Source organism: Chenopodium album, chromosome 14 (assembly GCF_948465745.1).
Source record: "Chenopodium album chromosome 14, dcCheAlbu1.1, whole genome shotgun sequence".
In the NCBI taxonomy this organism is placed as follows: domain Eukaryota; kingdom Viridiplantae; phylum Streptophyta; class Magnoliopsida; order Caryophyllales; family Amaranthaceae; genus Chenopodium; species Chenopodium album.
In genome coordinates, this window is record NC_137847.1 from 53,089,488 (window position 1) to 53,110,138 (window position 20,651).

The following is a 20,651-nucleotide window of genomic DNA, read 5'->3' on the forward strand; positions in this document are numbered from 1 at the left end:
ATGATCACCTTCGGGTTTTTGGGTGTCTTTGTTTCCCTAATTTGACCGCCACTACTCCTCATAAGTTAGCCCCTAAATCCACTCCTTGTGTTTTCTTAGGGTACCCCTCTTATCACCGTGGTTACAAGTGCCTTGATCTCTCGACCAATAAAATCATTTTATCTAGACATGTGGTGTTTGATGAGTCCACTTTTCCCTACAAAAATTTAGCCAAATTTAAACTTTCGGACTACAATTTTTTAGGAATTGATGATACCTCTCCCTTGCTCACACACCCATATCTACGAAATAAGCTTACTAGCCCACATGCTACCCCTCCTTTCATGTGAGGGGGAGTGATAGAGTATAAAAACATATTCCTGGGTCTCAACCATTAGCTTAAGCTTTTGGTTGAGATGGTACTTTAACATGGTATCAAGAGCCAGCGTGACACAAAGGTCACGGGTTCGAATCTCATCCACCCCTCCTTTAAAGTGGAATTAATTCGCACCAGGTATGGGTGGGCCTGTGTTGCATCTACATTTCAAGCCCAAAGGGCCTTTCATGTGAGGGGGAGTGATAGAGTATAAAAACATATTCCTAGGCCTCAACCATTAGCTTAAGCTTTTGGTTGAGATGGTCCACTAACACTTTTTTTAGATACATCATAATGTCATATGAAATACTCAGTAATTTATATCAACCATCCAAAGTTCTCTAATAAAAAGGTACAACACTTGCATTTTGAATGATTTAACCTCCACATCACTTAACATAACAATTTATCTTTAAATTTTTATACGATAAGATCACTTGGCCCCAATCAAAGGCTTTTATCACAGGAAGCCTGGCTGGCAATACCCTAAGAAGGTAAGGGGAAGGGATTTATGTTTGATGAGAAGCGAACCTCGTACCTCAAGGATGCAAGGCGACCTCCGGGTCATTGCTCCAAGAGGTCTTTATCCTGCTTGTTTTGGTAATAGTTACACACTCCAATGATCGAAAAAGTTGTTCAACGTAATTAGAGACCTCCAACGTCTAAGCCATATACTACCTCCGTTTCATATTGTGTGCAACAAAGGGGTATTATTTGTGAGACATAAAATATTCCTTTGTTGCACGTAATAGGAAAAAGAGGTAGTATAACCAGCTAAGTTTGCACAATTTAGTTATATTGCTATTTGCTAGTAAGTGACTAGTTGTCTCAATTCTCAAATGTATGTCGTTGTTGAAATCCTTAATCATATGGATATCAGGATATGAATGAATATAAAAGTTCATAACATAATAATAATGGAAGTCACATAATTCTTGAATGCTGTCAATATCTTATATAACAATATTTCATGTCTTATTGTCTTTGGTATACACTAGAATCAATAACACACTTTCAAATTATTTTTAAAATTATTTGAGCACCTCAAGTTCAAGGTCTGTGGAAGGTCATGAAAATATTGTTCATGAAAGGTAATCCTAAATTTAGATTATGCACAATTTGAAATCAATTATTGATTTAAATCACAAAATTGAGCATTTGAGTACAAAAAGAACAAAGTTATCAAATAGCAATTCAAACATGAACCAAACCCCATGTCAAGTAGTGATGGGTCTAATGTATCTTAGCCGTCTCATGCATAGTTTAAAATGTGGCATAAATTTAACGTGTACGAAATACCTAGCCACAAAACACAAACACTGAGACATATGTAATAACTTGTTGTTTTGAAAACTTTTTTTTTTTTTAATAATATTGTGTCATATTTTTTCATCATGTTGGTTCGATAATTTCTTAACAATTAATAATGTGTCATTTTTTCCATATAGAATCAGTCAATCTTAACAATTATTTTGTAATAAAAATAAAAACATTTAGTTTTAGCTAAATATAAACTACTCAATTTTAAATACGAGTTAATAGGGATTATATCGATCAACTCATAATCTTATCTCGGTTATACATAACAGCAAGGCAACACAAAAAGATTTAAAATCCAAATGTTTACCAAACACCAAAGGGAGAGAAATAGAATTAAGATACCTTGATTACTACGACAATCCAACAAACAATCCTTTTGATCACCCCGCAATTCCGTAACCCTCTTACTATCCTTTCCCTAAAATATAAAATTATCTCCATATAAATAAATAAATAAAAATCAGAACACTATATAAATATCCACAAAACCCTTTTTTCTCTCTTGTTTTTTCTTCTTGATTGCTTTTTGGATTGCGACGTGCTATTAAGAGTTCTTGGTGAAAGAGGTTTTTCAATCCAAAAATCTTCCCTTTTCTTGTTCCGGGTAATTTCAATTGCCAATTTATGATTTTCTATGGAATTTTATTTTTATAGTTGATTTTCCTTAGTATTGTTTAATCGTTTTTTGCAGATATCAATTCTACCTTTTTGAGTGCAGAGATGGCTAAAAGTTCATTCAAATTCGAGCACCCTTTTGGTTTGTTACAATTTCTTGATTTGGGTTTTTAAATTTTTCCCCCTTTAAATTTTGGTTTTGTTTGGTGTTATTTGTATCTTTGATGATCAAATTTTGTGAAGTATTTATCTGGGTTGTTTCTAAATATGAATCTTGGAAGCACTTTTGGTTTGTTTGGGTTTAATTTGAATATTTTGGTGATCAAATTATGTGAATTATGCATCTGGGTAGTTTTATATATGAATGTCGAACCAATTATGCTTGATTATGTTAATTATTGCAGTAATTTGTATCTTATAATTTGTAATTTGATAAAGGTTTTGCTTGCAAAGTTTAAAGTCTTGTGTTCATAATAATAAAATATAGTGAAGGATATTGATTTGGTTGATGAAATAAGGAAAGGGGGAATTTTGGTTGATCATGTCCCGATTCTTGATCGCGTCGAAACCCAGGTAACTTACTGGAGTGATAATTCTTGTAGTCCTGCTTCAGTTTAATTTGGACCATTGGCTTTCTATTTTTGGAAAAAAGTATTGGATATGATAAACAATAAGTATTGCATAAGTTAAGCAATTGAAGTTTTTGCTCTTTTCTTGAAGGAATATCCTTAATTCATTGTGAAGGAAACTAATAAGACATTGAATCTTTCAATTGGTATTGATGAAGTTACATTGCTAAGTCTAGTCGAGAAAAGAAGATAAGATTTTCGCTAAAATTCATCAAATTAAGCATCTTTGTTTGATAAAATGATTTCTCTGTTTTTTCCTGGTTTGTGCAATGTGTTTGTAAGATGCTGTTCTAAATGTGAAATATGTCATGGTTAGATGCCTTGCTTGGAAATTTTTGAGAAAAAAGTTTTTCTAATGTGTATTGAAGGTTGTTGCTTCTTTTAAACCATGTTACAAAAATGTGATTTAGTGTTGTAGGTCTAATTATTCCCATGTTTTTTTTTTTGGTGAAATTCCCATGTTTGTGGTATTGACTTATAGCTTTGTTTTCCATCATGTATCCGTTTTTTTTTTTTTTTTTTTCCCCTTGAAGAATGTTTATTTGATTGCTAAAGTTGTTGGATGCAAAAGCATTGAAGCTGTTTTTTTTTTTGTTCAGAGAAGAGGCAAGCCGAAGCTTCTCGTATCAGGGAGAAATATCCTGATAGAATTCCTGTAAGACACTTGATTTGTTAATTAATTCTGATGATGAGCAGATTGCGTCTTTGGTTTTCTATCAATTGGTTAACCTCGCCTATTTTTCCAATTTATGCAGGTGATTGTGGAGAAGGCTGAGAGGACTGATATCCCTGACATTGATAAGAAAAAGTTAGTCCCATTTCTTGTTATCTGTCTTCAATTTCCAATATTTGAGGCTAAGTAGCATGATATTATGGTGATATTGCACCTGTTGAACTGGTTTCATGGCACATGCGCACTGTTTGTCTCGATTTACAGTTTGATATTAATGAAACTTCTCTCATTCGTTTTACATTGACTTGTAATTATCAGTTTATAAAAGTCTGCTAAATTGCAACTACATCTAACTATTCGTAGGTTGGCACATCTGAATAATGTTCTTATCATATCATTGATCTAGTGATTTATGTTTGGGATACCTGTTGTAATCTCTTGCAGGTACCTCGTTCCAGCTGATTTGACTGTCGGACAGTTTGTGTATGTGGTGAGGAAGAGAGTGAATCTAAGTCCTGAGAAAGCCATATTCGTATTTGTCAAAAACATTTTACCTCCCACTGGTAAGTTGGAACAATCTGTTAATGTTGAGTGATACTATTTTAACAATCTTACATGCTTTTTTCATTTTATGGTTTGTAACTTGGGTTGTGCTACAGCTGCTTTGATGTCAACAATTTATGAGGACAATAAGGATGAAGATGGGTTTCTTTACATGACTTACAGCGGGGAGAATGTGTTTGGATTGAGGTGCATTGGCGACAGCTCTGACTGATGTGCTCGTAAATAATCAAAGTTGACATAAACTAGAAATGTAAATCCTCGTTTGCTTATCATACTGCTGTTTTCTTAGAAGCACAATTTGTGTTCCTGACTGTCAGGCTTGACTCTGTTGATATTATTAACTACGTATTTTAGAGATTTTTTAGATTGAACAGCTTGCTGGTTTATATGTTCTTTTAGTTTGATGCTTTGTCGCTACTTCACGGTCACTGCTGTTCATCTTTTTGCTACAACTTACAAGTCTGTTCTTTTAATGCCAAAGCATGGGCGCATGGCTATGCTTCTTGAGTCTATATTGCAAAAGAGATGGGTTCATATTTGAGTTTTGTTTATGTTTTTCCCTTTGAACCATTTTAGTAAACCTGTGAATTGTTTGGCTCACCCAATTGATCGGAAAGAACCATAAGCTAACCTTGCTTGTACTTGCCATAAATTATAGTATCAGTCCAACAATCCCTACTTAATGATATTCAAGTATAAAGAATGTATACTGCCTTTAAGTTTGCAAATGTTTATAACCTTAATTTAAGAAGTAGAATCATCTACGATATCTAATTTAATAGGAATCACAACATTCTTTAATACTTAGTATGTCATATATAGAAGTATAGAAGCGGAAATGGTTTTGAAAATATAACATAGTATAAGTGTAACTGTATTAGAACATTGTTCGGATCGGATTAGTTTGGGTCGTATTTGAGTGATTGACCATTTATGATGGGTTTGGGGTTGTATTATGAAAAATGATTATTATTAGTCATACTAATTTGCAATTCTAAGAACAATTCGCGTTAAGGTTGGTAATCATATATGGATTGTAGGTCACTTATGCTAGACCTAAATATGATTTTCATGTATTTTGAGCCCTGCAGTTTTCCAGTAACCTTTGAGATGCAGATTGTTCTCCTAACTATCTTATGTACACTAAGTTTTTACACAAATTGATCAAAAACTTCATTCATAATTAAGCTGATTCCTCACAAAAGGAAAAGAGATTAACAAGCAAAACATAGAGAAATAAAAAAAATAAAAAGAGGAAGCAATTTTGTCATTTGGGAATAGAATCCTTCTTATCAAGTTGTTGCTTTGCCCGCTTGATTCCTACCAATGTCGCGACCTTGGCCCCGAATCCTCCTAGGAAACTCTTCTTCTTCTTCTTGTTCTCCATCTTATCAGTTGTATTTACGTCGTCCATAGCACCAAAGCCTCCTTCACCCCATTGATCAGCCCATGTAGGCGCCTCCGATGCCATACCTGAGGAGAGATTTGAGGTGTAGTAGTGCTTGCTCTAGCAACAAGAAACTAAGAAGCAAAAATATGGTACAATGTCTCTTAGAAAAATGGTTTGATTATGCATGTGGTTTGGCTGTTTTATGCTGCTTTCAGTGGACATTAGACAAGGCAACTTACTTTTCTTACATGTACCTTTTCCTTCTTGTTAAGCAAAGTGTTATTGTATGACAACACCTTTATTAATCTTTCTTTCTTATTTGTTGTCCAATCATTCTTCCTTATTTGGAAGTAGTTACAATTATTGGCTAGTTTTATAGATAATTCCTATTTTCTTCTTGATCTTAAATAGCTAATTTAGTTAACATCTATAAAAAGATAAATCCATTTTAACTACTTATGAGGTAGAGATGGCCTTAAAATGGGCTGTCTAGCTATCAATCTATCATAGTGACCAACCATGTATTCTGGCCGATCCATTCGACCCAATCCCCCCTAAGGCCCTGCCCTTATGAGGTTATGAACACTCCTAGGACTACTAGTGAGCTATTGAGCTCAAGTTTAGAAGGTAAGTGTATTATCATCCTGACTAGAAATACATGTATGTTCCCTCAAAAAAAAAAAAAAAAAAAAAAATACATGTATGTACATTGCATGCAACTATCCTTCATAGCTTTAGCTTAATGTCACTAAAGGAAAGAACCAACTCATTAGCCACTCAATTCACTTGCATCAAAGGAAAGAACCAACTCATTAGCCACCCAAAACTAAATCATATAAGTCGGCGTTCCTTGTAATGTTGAATCTGCACTGTTATATACTTACTTTGTTTTTAAATACATGTAACAAACTGACTTTCAATTTTAATCATCAATGTTGTAACATGTGAAGTGATATAAGATAGTGACCCAAAGAAAATTAGCATTAAATTTATCATTAAAGTTATAATTAAATCATACTTCGTATATGGCAACCACAAGTTCATAGGATACAAGGTCTCTTTCCTTGAGATTGATTATTCACCTGTTAAAACAGTTACCCTTTCCATAGCTTGCTGAATTAATATGACATCCTGGATGTAGTTAAGGTTTGGTATTTCTATTTAAGAATCAGATTTAATATTCATATTCCAATATTTTTATTTTTATTTTTTAATATTCCAAGGTCATAAGAATGTTAAAAACAGAATTTAACATGAATCCTGCAAAGAAAAAGCAAAGGAAAAGCAAAAAGAAAAAGATACAAAGAGAGAATCACTTCATTGAAAGGGAAATCTAGAGCTCAAGATATTCAAAGCTAAATTCAGCAATAATTTTCTTTTTTTTTTGATGGATATTGCATTTTACTCCCAAGTACAATATTTTGGAACAAATTTTCAACCTTTGAACGCTTTTAGATAGCTGGATACCCTGTTCAGTACGAAGTTTAACATATGACAATCTTTATTTAGTGCAAAGTCTTACATGAGACGATCTCACAAATAATAAACTGCTTGTCTTTATCATGGATGTGCAAGAGGAATTTATACAAAACCTACTCCAGTTAAAATACTTCATGGTTGATTGCGCCAACTAAGATTAGCATCTAACGAAGGAGTAGCTTTGAGCCTTCGAAGTTCAGCACACCCGAAGAGCAGAGTGAGCAATTGCATAAATTTTAACGTCCAAGGATGAAATGGATGTAAATTCAAGAGACGTGCTTGGGCCGTAGAATTCGTGTTTCTTTCATTGCTCTCATTCTCTGCAGCCTATGGCTGATAAATATTTGTTATATCTACAACGTATGCAAGTAATGCAACTTGGACAACAAAGAGGAAGAATTGGAAAGCAAAATTAGCAACTACACTACAATTTTGTACTTGCCTATTTACTTTGCTTTCCTAACTGATTTAGATTTTTTCATTTTACGGTTTTTACTATCAATACTTTCCCAGCTGTATCCGCTGGGAATTGCAAATGGGTCTGAAATCAATGCCTCAGGACACTGCTGCGTCTTGTTAGATGATCGACTGCTGTTACTTCGTCTTAGCCACGAAGAAGTTGAAGATGCAGGTGTGGTGCGATTTTCTCCCTCTTCGGAAGCACTATTTCCGTTACTCAAGAATCTGGGACTTGACAACGGAGTGTAGAAAGACTCAGTTGGTTGCAACTCGACGAATTTAGAAAATGTAATTACTACTCTCACAGTTGGAACCACAGGGATTGCAATCTGCATCATCAAGACAACATTGCATGCATTAATTCAGAGTGGTAGCAATAATTATACAGATGGCAGAAACAATACAGGACCACTAGATTTATACAGCAAAGATGCATACTTGGTTGTTGAGATTGGTACCACCAAGAAAGAAACCAAAAGAAGAAATTCATCACATTAAGATTCATAACATCCGTGAGCTATAAAGTTCCGAGTCTTTAATTTAAAGCAAATAAAAGAGAAATTAGGTACATGATCACGATTCGTGACCTAAAAACTCCCATCCTTCCGAAAATGAGTCACTTGTTGCAGTATGACAGGATTGACAGCAGAATGTAGTTTGATCGCTTTACATACACAAATGACATACTGAAACAAACTAGATTCATTTCCATTATTCAATATTCATAGCATCTCAAGTTGTTCACAGCCAAGTTTTGAATCAGATCAACTAAACTGTCAGAAACCATTGCAGTTCATATTAATAAGCTGTTCAACAGAATGATCCTATTAACTTATAGCCCACAACTGGTTTTTCACTTTGACACATAGTTATGAATTTATGATTGATTCTGGTTATGATAGATTCCATAATAACTGGTCTGGATCCACAATAGTTATGGCTAAGAGTTGGCCGAGCCACACCCAAAATGGCCAAGATGCCAACCTGTTCTAGTCATTTGTACAGGGCTGGAAATCTACCCCAAATCTAGCAATAGCAGGCCAAACCGCCAAAGACAAAAATGCATTCCGGCCAGGCCACACCCTAAAAGATAGTATTTCACTGCCCAAAATCAAGATGGGCAAGCTTCATCATCACCGGGACACTCAATCAATCAATCAATCAATCAATCAAAGCCTTAATCCCAAAAGTGGGGTCGGCTAACATGAACCAAATTTGATTATTCCGTGTAGTCATCAACATAAATCTTTCTCCTCCATCCCTTACGATCCAAAACTTCATCCTCACGTAAATCCATGCACTTCATATCCTTCCTCACTCCTTCCAACCAAGTCATCTTTGGTCTCCCTCTTCCTCGTTTAATCACCGGGACACTCAAAAAGAAAGAAAACTATGGTCTCTAGAGTCTAAACGCCAAATTTGGCTTCTTAACAATGTTTGCAAGATTTTAGTAAAATGAAGAGTTCGAGTACCATATTACGTACTATTTTAAATGTTTCAAAAGCATCACACAAATCATTAAAGTCTGATGCACTCAATTCCCCTAGATCCAGCTTGATGATGAAGACAACTCCTCTCACAAGTCATACAAACCCCCAATACACCAACAACCTGGAATACCTTGAAAACCAATCTCTCATAAAAAGACATAATCTACATTGGTTGTACAAATAATTACTACAGAGAATGCCACATGCCCACATCATTCCTTAATTTTGGTAGACTATATAAGAGTTTAGAGGTTAAGTTTTCTTCACTCCATCTCAATAATCACAACACACTAAGTACAATTAACAATGGATGGCCCCACATACTTAAGGGGTGACCCACATGCTTAAGGGTGACCCAAGTCCGACATTAAAAAAAACAATGGTCCTACAAAATAAATTCCTTAAATATACTTTAATATTTTTATTTTTTTATTTTGTTTTGGTAAAATTCAAAATCAAACGGTCACATTTCCAAGACAAAAACATCGGATCAAGTGGACCCATATGGATTACATAAAGCCCAAACAAAGCATTGTTTTGATCCTTCTATATCAATTCATCCACACACCCCCACCAATAGACAAATCATTCTCCCAAATCTCAACACTCCAAATATTGTAAAAAGTTCCAAACTTCAATTTTACCCTAAAAAGCCTCAAAACTATCCCACATTTCCCAATTATCAATAAATCTATATACTATTTCTATAGATAAAGCAAAACAATACTAGCAAATAAAGAGTATAGTCAAATTATCAAGTAGGAACTATGTAACATGTCCAAAATACCCTCCAAATTTCACATTTTATGAAAAATTATCTTTTAATACTAATAAAGTCATAATATCTATTGTATAATCGGTTGTATTATACTATACGAAGTATTATGGACTCATTGATTTCTTGTAACCTCATTTGGATTTTAAAAAAAAAAAAAGTATTATGGACATTGTTACCTATACTCACAAAGCAAACAAGACTAGCAGTGATAATTGAATGAAGTTAAAAAGTATACTGTATATACTTGTATATTGGATAATAATTAAGTGAAATGCCAAAAATGCCCTTTTGTTTTACAATAAAAGGAAAGATTTTGGCACCCCACACTTCCCATTTTTCAATAAAAATCAAAATATCTGGTGAATAAAGCAAAGTAAGACTAGTAGCAAAAAAAAGAACAAAGTTAAATATCATATATCAGCCATCAGGTACTATGAACAGGGTAAAATACCCCGACTGCCCTTCATCTTTACTGTAACAGAACAAGGAGGAAACCTTGCAACCCCACATTTGACATTTCCCAAGTATTAATAAATCCATATTGGTAAGCTCTTTATGAACAAAACAAGGAAAACTAGTAAGCAATAAAACTAAGAAAATTTAGGTTAAGAATTACAGTAAATACATAAAAATTCCCTGTAAAGTTCTATCTATCTATAAATCGTATCTTCAAATTAGAACACCTAAGGTAGAAGAATAATAACCTACAAAAACAACCTTAATTTTCCCTTCACACATTACCAACCATCCGTCAAACAAGGGGAATCCCAATCCCTGAAGAAACTTGGAAAGTGAAAACCCACAATTTTTAACTGGACTATAAACCAATTGATCACAATCCGAGGTAGTTACATTTGCTTCAATCTCGAGCTTGTTTGTTAGCTTGCTACAAACTTGCACTTCTATTTAGTTCGAAAACACGACACATTATACACACCACTTGATATACCCAAATATCAAACAACGCAAATTTCAGAGATGATTTATCATTTCCTTTAGGTTTTAAGAAAGGTTAAAGCAAGAAAACCTAGCAAAACAAGTTGAAATCAATTGTCACAATTGAGCAATTGAAGTGTAGTGAAGAATCAATAAAAATACCATTTCCCAGTAACACATGACATGACACTGACAAAACTTGACAACCCCCATATTTCCCAATCATCAATAAATCAAATCCACATTAATTTAATCTATGAAAATTGATAAAGCAAGCAAGAAACACCAACAATAAAAACTAACAAAAGTTTAAAAATTAGGTAAAATTAAAGTAAAATGCCAAAAAAGCCCTTACCTTAACAGGAAATGACCCCGGTGGAAACTTGGTAGTGAGCAACTCCCGCAACCTCCTCACAGCCTTAACCTTATTAGCCAATATATCAAGCAACGGCAACACCTCCTCCGTCTTCAACGGAAAATCATCCGTCAGCCACACCGTCGGCCGTAAACTCTTCACATACTCTTTCTCCTTCGTCTTCACCTCGGCCGAGGATGCCGCCACTACCGGTATCCTCGACCCCTCATTCACTGAAGAAGCTCGCCGCCTCTCCGGCACCACCGGTATCCTCGACGCCTCATTTACACTCGAACCTCGCCCCCTCTCCATTATCGGTATCCTCGACGCCTCATTAACACTCGAACCTCGCCCCCTCTCCAATACCGGTATCCTCGACGCCTCATTGACACTCGAACCTCGCCGCCTCTCCGCCACCTTAGACGACGGCGCAAAATTAATATCGACGCTTTTCCTCCCAACCGACACCCACTCTCTCTCCTCTTTCACAAAACTACTATGCCTCCTCTTATCATCAAAATTCAACTCAAAATTCTCTGCCACAAGAAAATCATCTTCTTCATCAAGCTCTAATGGCAGAACTTGTTCATCTCTAGAACTCACTTTCCTCGACCTAAAACTAAACACTACATTCTGTACGTCGAAAACCTTCGCCTTCCATTCTCCGACGCTTTCAATCTTCTCTTGCCGACGCCAATTTGTGCGGGGAATTAACTCCGCCTTAGTGACGTCCATTCCCGGTCGGTAAACGCTTGTTTGAGAGCAAAACGCCGCCACGTCATCATCCGTCATTGGTGATCCGGCGTTTTCGAAAGCGTCGAAAATTTTGCCGTCGTCGCGGTTGAGAACGATTAGAGAACCTTCTGGAATGTCTTTTTCAGGGTCGCCATCGCCGAGGAAGAGGAAGCTTTGATCAGCTCGTTGGATTTTCATGCCGTCAAATCCAGCGAGTGTTGTGTCGGCGCGTAAGTTTCCGTCGCGCTTCCATATTCTGTCATTATCAACATTAATTTAGCGATATTAGTACAATCTTTATGAAATTTTAAAGCTTAATGCAATCAATTATCTAATTATTAGTTAATTAATTGTAACTTAATGCTGGTTCAGTTGAGCGTTTGAGTAATTAAAAAAACTTAAATGTTGCAAACCTGTAATTAGGACGAATCTTAAGCTAAATTTGTAAACTATGTAAAATTAAAAATTAAAAAATTTGAAATTTATATTCAGTACTCTGTAGAGTTTTTTTTTTTTTTTGTAACGAGATGAAATTGAAACTTAAATTTTCAAAAATTCAAAATTATTTTCCACCAAACGTCATAAAGTCTTGCATAATTGCATTGTATAGAGAAATGTCGATTAAAATAGATTAAAAAATCTAACATAGGTAAAACTGTAGATTGACTCCAGTTACTTTCCACTACACAATTCATTGATACCATTTAAATTTAACATGGAATACATTATAATCCGTAATTACGTAAGAATGTGAGAGTGTGTAATTTTACGACCCGGGGTGTAACGTAACATAACAACGTAATAACAAGTCAACAGCACCCGGGTCGTGGAACTAAAGGGTAGAATAGAGAATTAGTGATGGAATTACCGGTAAGTATCAGAGGGGGCAATTTTGCCAATAAAAGGAACAAAAGAGGATTCAAAATGAAATTGAATCTCCAAATAAAAATCCCTCATTCTCCTAAGAACAGCAAGTAACCTCGGAAGACGACGGCGCCACTTAGCCCAAGCAGCAAGATGATGATGCTGAACAAGAATCCTGGCAATTTCCAGTTTCCGGCGACACACGGCATCCTGAAGAGGGTTCCACCCGGAGGAGTTTTGAAGTGACACGTCAGCGCCGGCGGAGGCGAGGAGTTGAGCGGAGACGGCGTCGTTTAAGCGGACAGCGAGGTGGAGGGGAGTGTCACGGAAAGGGATATCGTCGCGGCGGTCGAGGAGGGAGGAGATCTGATCGGAGAGTTTTTCTTGGAGGAGTGAGTCGGACTCGGAGGTGACTCGGGTCGGGTCGGCGAGTTTAGGGAGGGTTGAGAGGAGGCGGGTTAGTGTGGGGTGGTCGTGGAGTGCGACGGCGTAGTGGGCTGGGCTGTGGGAGTAGGATGCTGGGTTAATGGGCTGGGCCTGGGCTGATGATGGGTGAGGTGGTGGTTTCGACATTGGAGATGAGTGAGTGAGTTGCAGTGAGAATGCTTAGGGGGTGGAGAAAGGAGGGAAGAAGGAGGTGATAAAGGGGAGATGAGGGTAGTTTGGTAATTTTAGGAGGAGAGAGAAAGAGAAAGGGGAAGAGAGTGTAGAGAGAGAAGTGGACAACACGCAAGGACAGAATGGAAGAACAAGAAGGGAGAGAGGGAGAGCGCGTCTTTTGTTGAGGATGTGAGAATATCAAATACGGACGTCTTGGATTTTATTTGTCTCTTTTTATTTTTCTTTTTGGATTTCTTTCTATTGTGTCTTTTTCACTTTTATTTTTATTTTTATTTTTAATTTGTGAGAATTAGAGATTTTTAATTTGTGCGAACTAGAGATTTTGTAAACTAGAGGAATGAGGAAAAAGTGATTTGTTTGCCGCGCCGTTTTTAAGGTTAGCATATTTTTAGTTTCATATGGAGTTTTCTACTACGTATTCACTCTGTCCCTAATTGTTTGCTTCACTATTATTTTTAAGGTGTCTTCAAAAGATGGACATTTTTTAAATGAGTATAATAAAATTATGACCATTGTAATTGAATGAGTCACAACCCTCCAATTAATAAAATTCATCATATTCATCCATTTGTTGACTTTAAAATACACTTTATCAACACAAAAAAAAAAGTCGAAGGACATGGAATTTATAATTTATCTTACTAGATGTTTTCATTTTTTTTTATCTTCAATGTGAATTGACTGGTTTCTGGAAACTAGAGACAAATTTCATAACTTTTTATCATTTTCTTCGTTTTGTCCTCCATTTTTCTGGTTTTCTTTGATGGAGGATGATTTGTTTTTTGATAAATTTGATGAAAGAATTATGAACCTTGCAATATATAATGCGATAGATAGGTTTATTGTTAATAAACTATAATTTAATGGAGATGGGACAATCATTTGAACTTAGAAATTGCAAGATCGAATATGCAGCAATGGCAAAGTTCAGAATTTTTGTTTTAGTAATTGTTTTTTTTTTTAAAAAAAAAAAATCATAATCAAGAAAACTGCTTTTTTATTATTTTTTTCATTTCTTATTAAAAATTAAAGTCAATTGGATGAATGGACAAGATTAAACATTAAAAAATATAGGGCCAAGATTAAAACTAACTACAATAGCTACAATTTTATTGTAGCCATTGAATAGTCTTTCCCAAAAGATTGCCTCATATACTACTTTTGACATATTTTTCCACTTGCACTCTCTCTATCTCTCTCCTCATTGATATTTGTGTCAACCCATGTGCACCATTTTTTTACCCAAAGCCTTATTAAAGTGAATTTATGGTTTAGGGTAAACAATTGGGGACAGAGGGAGTATTTACTTTTGGTTTTGATAGATAGTGGACTTTCACATTGAACTATTGAAAGATAATTTTGACTACTAATAAACTTGGTTATATTATAAAGTAAAAATTACAAAATAAAAAGATACTCCGTAAGTAGTATACATGAGAAATATTTAATAAACTTTCAAAAAAAAAATCCAATAATAATTTATCAAATAGAGTAACATTTAATATTCAATAATAATTAAACGAATTGGAAATTCATTATAGATATTTTTGGAGTCTAAACTAAACTAATAAAGGGTTTAGGCCCTGTTCACTTCACCTTAAAAAAATAATATTCAATTAAAATAATTTCAGTTCAGTAAAAATCAGTAACCTTAAAGAAGAAATATAACTGAAAATCAGTAAAAATAATTTCAGTTCAGCAAAAATAATTCCAGTTCAGTAAAATTAATTTCAGTTCAGCAAAAATAATTTAAATTTAGTAAAAATAATTTCAGTTCGGTAAAAATAAGGCGAAGTAAACGGGGCCTTAGTCTTATCAAACGAGATCTAATTCATTGAGAATTTTGTATGTGTATAGGAATGTATAACTGTAGAATTAATTACACACTAATTGGAGCTTTTATGTTTTGTGGAAATTTATTTTGCTCATTAATAACAATTAGAAATTAAATGAATACCCTTTGATATACCTAACAACTTGCTTGTGAGTGTACGTCTTAGCCTATTTGTTCATTAATAACGATGAAGAAGGGTACCCTTCAATACATTAACAACTTGTATGTGTGTGTACGTCTTTGCCTCTATGTGTTTATCAAGCTTAGGTTAGTATTAATTAAGAACATAATAATTCAACGAGGTTAATAATTAGATTATCAAAACATAATTATATAAGTTAATTTTCCATTGTACTTTAAGTTTACACTTCATTACTATTTAATACAATTTTCATCAACAAAATTAGTTGAAAGGATTTTAATAAAGAGTAATTATTTCAAACTTTAAAAGGTTGAAGAACAAGAACAAGAACAATTTCTCTCATAAAATACAATTGTTGCACCACAAAACAAATTAGCACTGTGTAAAAAAATCTTCCAGATGATTTATTTAACCAACAATATAATATTGCTACTCTTGTTTCATTAATTAAAACAATGTTCTACTGTGTCTTGATTTACCCTCAATTATCAAAAAAATAAAAAGAAAAAAATAAAATATATATATATATATATATATATATATATATATATATATATATATATATATATATATATATATATATATATATAAATGTATGGAATCACTTGATGTGAGCTTTTCATCAATAGTTTGACCTACGAATTGAGATAATCTAAAGCAAAATGATCTCAGTAGGTCAAACTCATGCAAAATAACTTGTAAAATGTCCCATTTATAAAAAACAAAAGTCTCAAATAAAATCTAATAAGATGAAGTTCAAATAAATAACACTCCATTCTAATTAAAGTGCTCGTTTATATTTTTCATGGTCTAGCTTTAATAATTTTGAGTAAATAAAATTCAATTAATAAATCAAAAGAAAATAATTATGTGAGATATTATTAGATTTGTTTCCACATAGCTTTATACAAGTTATATATTCAGGGTCTGTTCTCTTCAGATTATTTTCAGTTCAGTTCAGCTCTAATAAGTTCAGTTCTTAATTTCCTTCTCTCATAAAATATTCAGTTCAGTTCATCTCCAATAAGTTTAGTTCAGTCAATCAAAACAGACCCTCAAAATAGCCAGAATGATGAGCTATTACTTAGTATAAATCAAACTTAGCTTCTCAGTCAATAATTTAGTGCACACAAAACAAGCAAAATAACATAAGTTTCTTTCTTGAGTAGTTAAATTCCCAAAAAAAGTTGTTTAAAACGAGTAGAAAAATAAGGGGCTAAAATAATTGAAAGGAGGGAGCAAGAGAAAGAGGCCAAAACCTTTGAAAAGAAAAGGAAAAGGAAAGGTGAGGAGGAAGAAGGGGTTTGTCAGGTGGAATGGTAACCAAAGCCAAAAAGAGCCAAAGTTTAAAACAGGGTTATTTGTCTGTGATTACCTAGACCATTTCTCCCCTATTACCAATTTCACTCCCTACTATGCTTACATTATAAACCCATTCTCCTTATTTCACTCTTTCAATTGCTTACTCTTACAATATACAATTTCACAAAGTAACAACACGCTTGTATCGTGTCTCTGTACGTATCATTTTAATTTTCATGTCTGTTAATGTATAACTTCAATATCCTAAGGTTTGATATAGTTTGTAAATATATGTACTCTTTATGTTGAAACTTATCCGATAAAAGTTTGCATATTAGTATTAATTTTTTAAATATTAACCAATAATTAATGCAAAATTTTAAAATACAGAGTATGTATGTACTTTATATTGTGTATCAAAAGTAGTTATATCCTCATTTTCTTCAAATGGTATGAACTATGAACTACTCCCTCCGTTTTTAAATACTTGTTCCACTTTTCTTCTCCGGCCGTTTTTAAATACTTGCTTCATTTCCTTATTTGGAAATTTTTTACAATATTTAATTAATTTCTCTCACCAAGTGGACCCAATAATATTAATTTCATATTCTCTCTCCTTTAGTTCTCTCCACTACTTTTGGGTTTTTACAATTTTTTATTCTTCCACCAACCCCACTACCTCTATATTTTATTAAAATTGTACAAAAATCACTTACTAAAAAAGGAAAGATTCTTATAATGGGACTTTAATTTTAATTTACCAAAAAAGGAATAGGGGAATCTAATTATCTAATAAAGAGACGAAAAGAATAATGTTTTCTTCCACATAATGCACATGTTAAAAAAAAGAAGGAAGTAATCATTTAGATAGGGATAAACTATCCAAAATTTGATACTCTATAATAAAAATGTGACTTACTTGTTAGTGTGTAGAGTCTTCAACACACATATTTAACTTTTTGAAGAAATATAAAAAAATTTCATATGACAACTGTTTTTAATCGTATGTATTTATTTTACAAAATACTGTTAAATCCACAAATAATACCCGATCGATATACGAGTAGTTGGTCAAAGAATCCCGAGTATAACATAGATAACATGCGATAAGACTAAAGATGGGCACGGGCCGTGCCGGCACGCGGGCGGCACGGGCCCGGCACGACTCCGGCACGGCCCGGCACGGGCACGGTGGCCGGCACGGCACGGCACGGCGGCACGCCGGCGTGCCGTGGGCCGTGCCGTGAACACCTTTTTTGGGACCGGCACGGGCACGGCCCGTGGCACGGCGGGCGGCACGGTGGCCGGCACGTGGGCCGGCACGCCGGCACGACCCGCCGGCACGGCACGTGGCACGGCCCGGCACGGCTCGGCACGGCCCGGCACGGCACGGCCCGTGCCACTAGCCGTTGGAATATGGCCGTTTATGGCCGTTTTCCAACAGCTATAAACGGCCATATTTTCCACCCCATTTCCCACCCAAATCCCCTATAAATACCTCATATTTTCCTCCAAAATTTTCACAATTCATCAACTCATCTCTTCTCTCTTATTCTCTAATTTTCTTACTCCCAAATTCTCAATTCTCAAATTTCTAAAAAACATACAATCTTCCTCTCTTTTGTGAAAAGAAAAAAAAAATTCCTACTCTCTTATAAATTTTACATTTTTACTATTATTACTTGTACTAGTCTACTACCAAAAAAAAAAAAAAAAAAAAAAAAAAAATTGTTATATTTACATTCGGGAAATTAAAAATTCGGGAAATTATAAATTTGGGAAAGCATTGAAGCGTCATTGTAAGATCTAACTTAACTTTATTTTAATTGTTATTGTTATTGTTATTGTTATTGTTACTATTATTGTTATTATTATTAATTTATTATCATTATTATTATTATTATTATTATTATTATTATTATTATTATTATTATTATTATTATTATTATTATTATTATTATTATTATTGGAACTACTTAATTATATAAAAACTACTTTCTATTTTAATTGTGGGTTATTTGGATTGTTGAAATCTGTCTAAGGCGGGATTTGGGCTCTGGACAACGTCGCTCCTAACCTCTCCTACCTGGGATCTCATTGATCCAAGTAATCTACTATTATTATAATTATTTTTGAAAATTTAATTTATATAAAAACTACTTACTAATTAATTCTCATTGATCTCATTGTTGTTAATTGTTACTTTGTTATTGTTAGTTGTGTTATTATTATTAATTAATCATGGCATCAAACCCGAACGTTTCCTCCTCCTCTAGAAAAGCCAAGTCAACACGTAGGGAATCACCAAACCCAAACACTTCAATGTCTATGCCCCCCCCTAACATGCCCTTTCCCTCTCCTAACATGCCCTTTTCAAACACTTCCACCCCTTTCTTTCATCCCCAAAACACGGGAGGGCAAGAACAAATGGATGATATGGCTCCTTGGACCCAATTTCAACAAACCCAATTTCAACAATATGAATTTCCTTTTCCTCCTCCTCCTCCTTCCCAAGGTAGCCAAACACAAGCTTCCGGGTCGAGTGAACCATCCACCCATAATCCTAACATATTAGAGTGGTGTACCGAAGAGGATTTTGCTCAAACCAAAAGAAAGAGTGGATGTTGGGTACATTATCAATTAAGTAAAGATGGAAAAAAATGCAAGTGTCGGACTTGTGGTAAAATTTTCTCGGCCGATACCAAGGGAGGGACGGGACACCTTACTAGGCATACAAAAAAATGTGGTGGACCATCTAGTGATCCAACCCAACCTAAAATTTCTCAATTCCATCCACAAGGTTTCATTTACAATTACGATAGAGATAGGGATGAACTTGGGAGAATGCTTGTACATGCAGAACAACCTTTTCTTTTCGCCGAAAATGATGCCTTCAACAACTATATTAACCGAGCACTACAACCAAAACACAAAAAAATGTCCCGAAAAACCGTTCGATCTGCTGCCATGAAGACTTATCTAGAGTACAAATTGAAATTAGTAAATGAATTAGCTAATCTTCCTTGTAGAGTTTCTTTAACCGCCGATGCATGGGATGGTGGGTACGGACTTCACTATTTATGTGTTACTTGTCATTGGTTAGATAATGAGTGGATGTTACAAAAACGCATCATTCATTTCAAAATGCTTGAATACCCTCATACCGGTCTTAACATTTCACATCATTTAATGGAAGCTATTGATGCATATAGTCTTAGGGATAAAATCATGTCTATGACTTTCGATAACGCAACTTCTATGACATATAGTGCGAATTTGGTTAAACCCCAATTAACCGATTTAGTATTAGATGGAGAAGCACTTCATGTTAGATGCATTTGTCATGTTCTTAACTTGTGTGTGAAGGATGGAACACAAGCAATTGGTCCATTTTATCACAAAATAAGGAATGCTATTTGCACTATTAATAGCTCTAACATGAGATATCAAGAATGGAAAGGTTTTTGCAGGCAACAACGGATAAAAACCATAAAAATAGCACCGGATTGTCCAACTAGGTGGAACTCCACCTATGAAATGTTGAGTCGGGCAATCGAGTACAAGGTTCATTTAACACTTTTTTATAATATGAAATATCCACAAAATGCTTTACTTGAAGATGATTGGGCTAATTGTGAAAAATATATGCAGTTTTTACAATTACTATATGGTATGACACATTGTTTTTCTTCTGTATATAATCCTTGTGCTCATTCTTTTCTTAGCAATGCATGTTTACTTGCACAACTTTTTGCGGAACACCGATCACAACACGTTTATCGTGGATATCTTCCATCCATGGAGGATAAATGGCGTAAATATTACACCAATATTCCTAAGATTTATATTTTTGCTTCTATTTTAGATCCTAGACAAAAATATGATGGCACCTTTTTATTAATTGATATTTATTATAGTAACATGAATTTTGAAGATGATGTTGAAACTTTTAAAAATAAGGTGACGGATGAGTTTTTTAATTTATATAATGTTTATGAAAGTAAATATGGAACCGTGTCTCGATTTGCCCCTTCTCAAACATCCAAAAATGTAAGTAAACGGGCCAAAGGTTTATTTGCACAAGCTGCTAACTTGATGTCTAAGTATTCA

At 34.5% G+C, this 20,651-nt stretch overlaps 2 protein-coding genes across 2 annotated transcripts; one reads left to right on the plus strand and one right to left on the minus strand.

The window, feature by feature from the left end:
• The first annotated feature begins 2,196 nt into the window (after positions 1 to 2,196).
• LOC145579565 (autophagy-related protein 8C-like) lies at positions 2,197 to 4,573 on the plus strand. Its single transcript, XM_081636807.1, has 6 exons — positions 2,197 to 2,279; positions 2,367 to 2,432; positions 3,519 to 3,574; positions 3,675 to 3,727; positions 4,037 to 4,155; positions 4,252 to 4,573. The coding sequence occupies exons 2-6, from the start codon at positions 2,396 to 2,398 to the stop codon at positions 4,365 to 4,367; spliced, it is 381 nt and encodes a 126-aa protein (XP_081492933.1). The 5' UTR covers positions 2,197 to 2,279; positions 2,367 to 2,395; the 3' UTR covers positions 4,368 to 4,573.
• Positions 4,574 to 6,909: 2,336 nt separating this feature from the next.
• On the minus strand, positions 6,910 to 13,282 carry LOC145577551 (uncharacterized). The gene is made up of 3 exons (XM_081635037.1): positions 12,647 to 13,282; positions 11,044 to 12,034; positions 6,910 to 7,813 (listed from the first exon to the last, which is right to left on the minus strand). The coding sequence occupies exons 1-3, from the start codon at positions 13,213 to 13,215 to the stop codon at positions 7,472 to 7,474; spliced, it is 1,902 nt and encodes a 633-aa protein (XP_081491163.1). The 5' UTR covers positions 13,216 to 13,282; the 3' UTR covers positions 6,910 to 7,471.
• Positions 13,283 to 20,651: the final 7,369 nt, after the last annotated feature.

Bases quoted from the DNA above. Each gene is read 5' to 3' on its own strand.
- LOC145577551 (XM_081635037.1), bottom strand. From the start codon at position 13,215: ATGTCGAAACCACCACCTCACCCATCATCAGCCCAGGCCCAGCCCATT. The intron at 12,035-12,646 runs GTAATTCCATCA...TGATAATGACAG, and splicing joins GCCCCCTCTGATACTTACCG to AATATGGAAGCGCGACGGAA. The intron at 7,814-11,043 runs GTAAGGGCTTTT...TTGATGATGCAG, and splicing joins CGGGGTCATTTCCTGTTAAG to ATTGCAATCCCTGTGGTTCC.
- LOC145579565 (XM_081636807.1), top strand. From the start codon at position 2,396: ATGGCTAAAAGTTCATTCAAATTCGAGCACCCTTTTG. The intron at 3,728-4,036 runs GTTAGTCCCATT...AATCTCTTGCAG, and splicing joins CCTGACATTGATAAGAAAAA to GTACCTCGTTCCAGCTGATT. The intron at 4,156-4,251 runs GTAAGTTGGAAC...GTTGTGCTACAG, and splicing joins AAACATTTTACCTCCCACTG to CTGCTTTGATGTCAACAATT.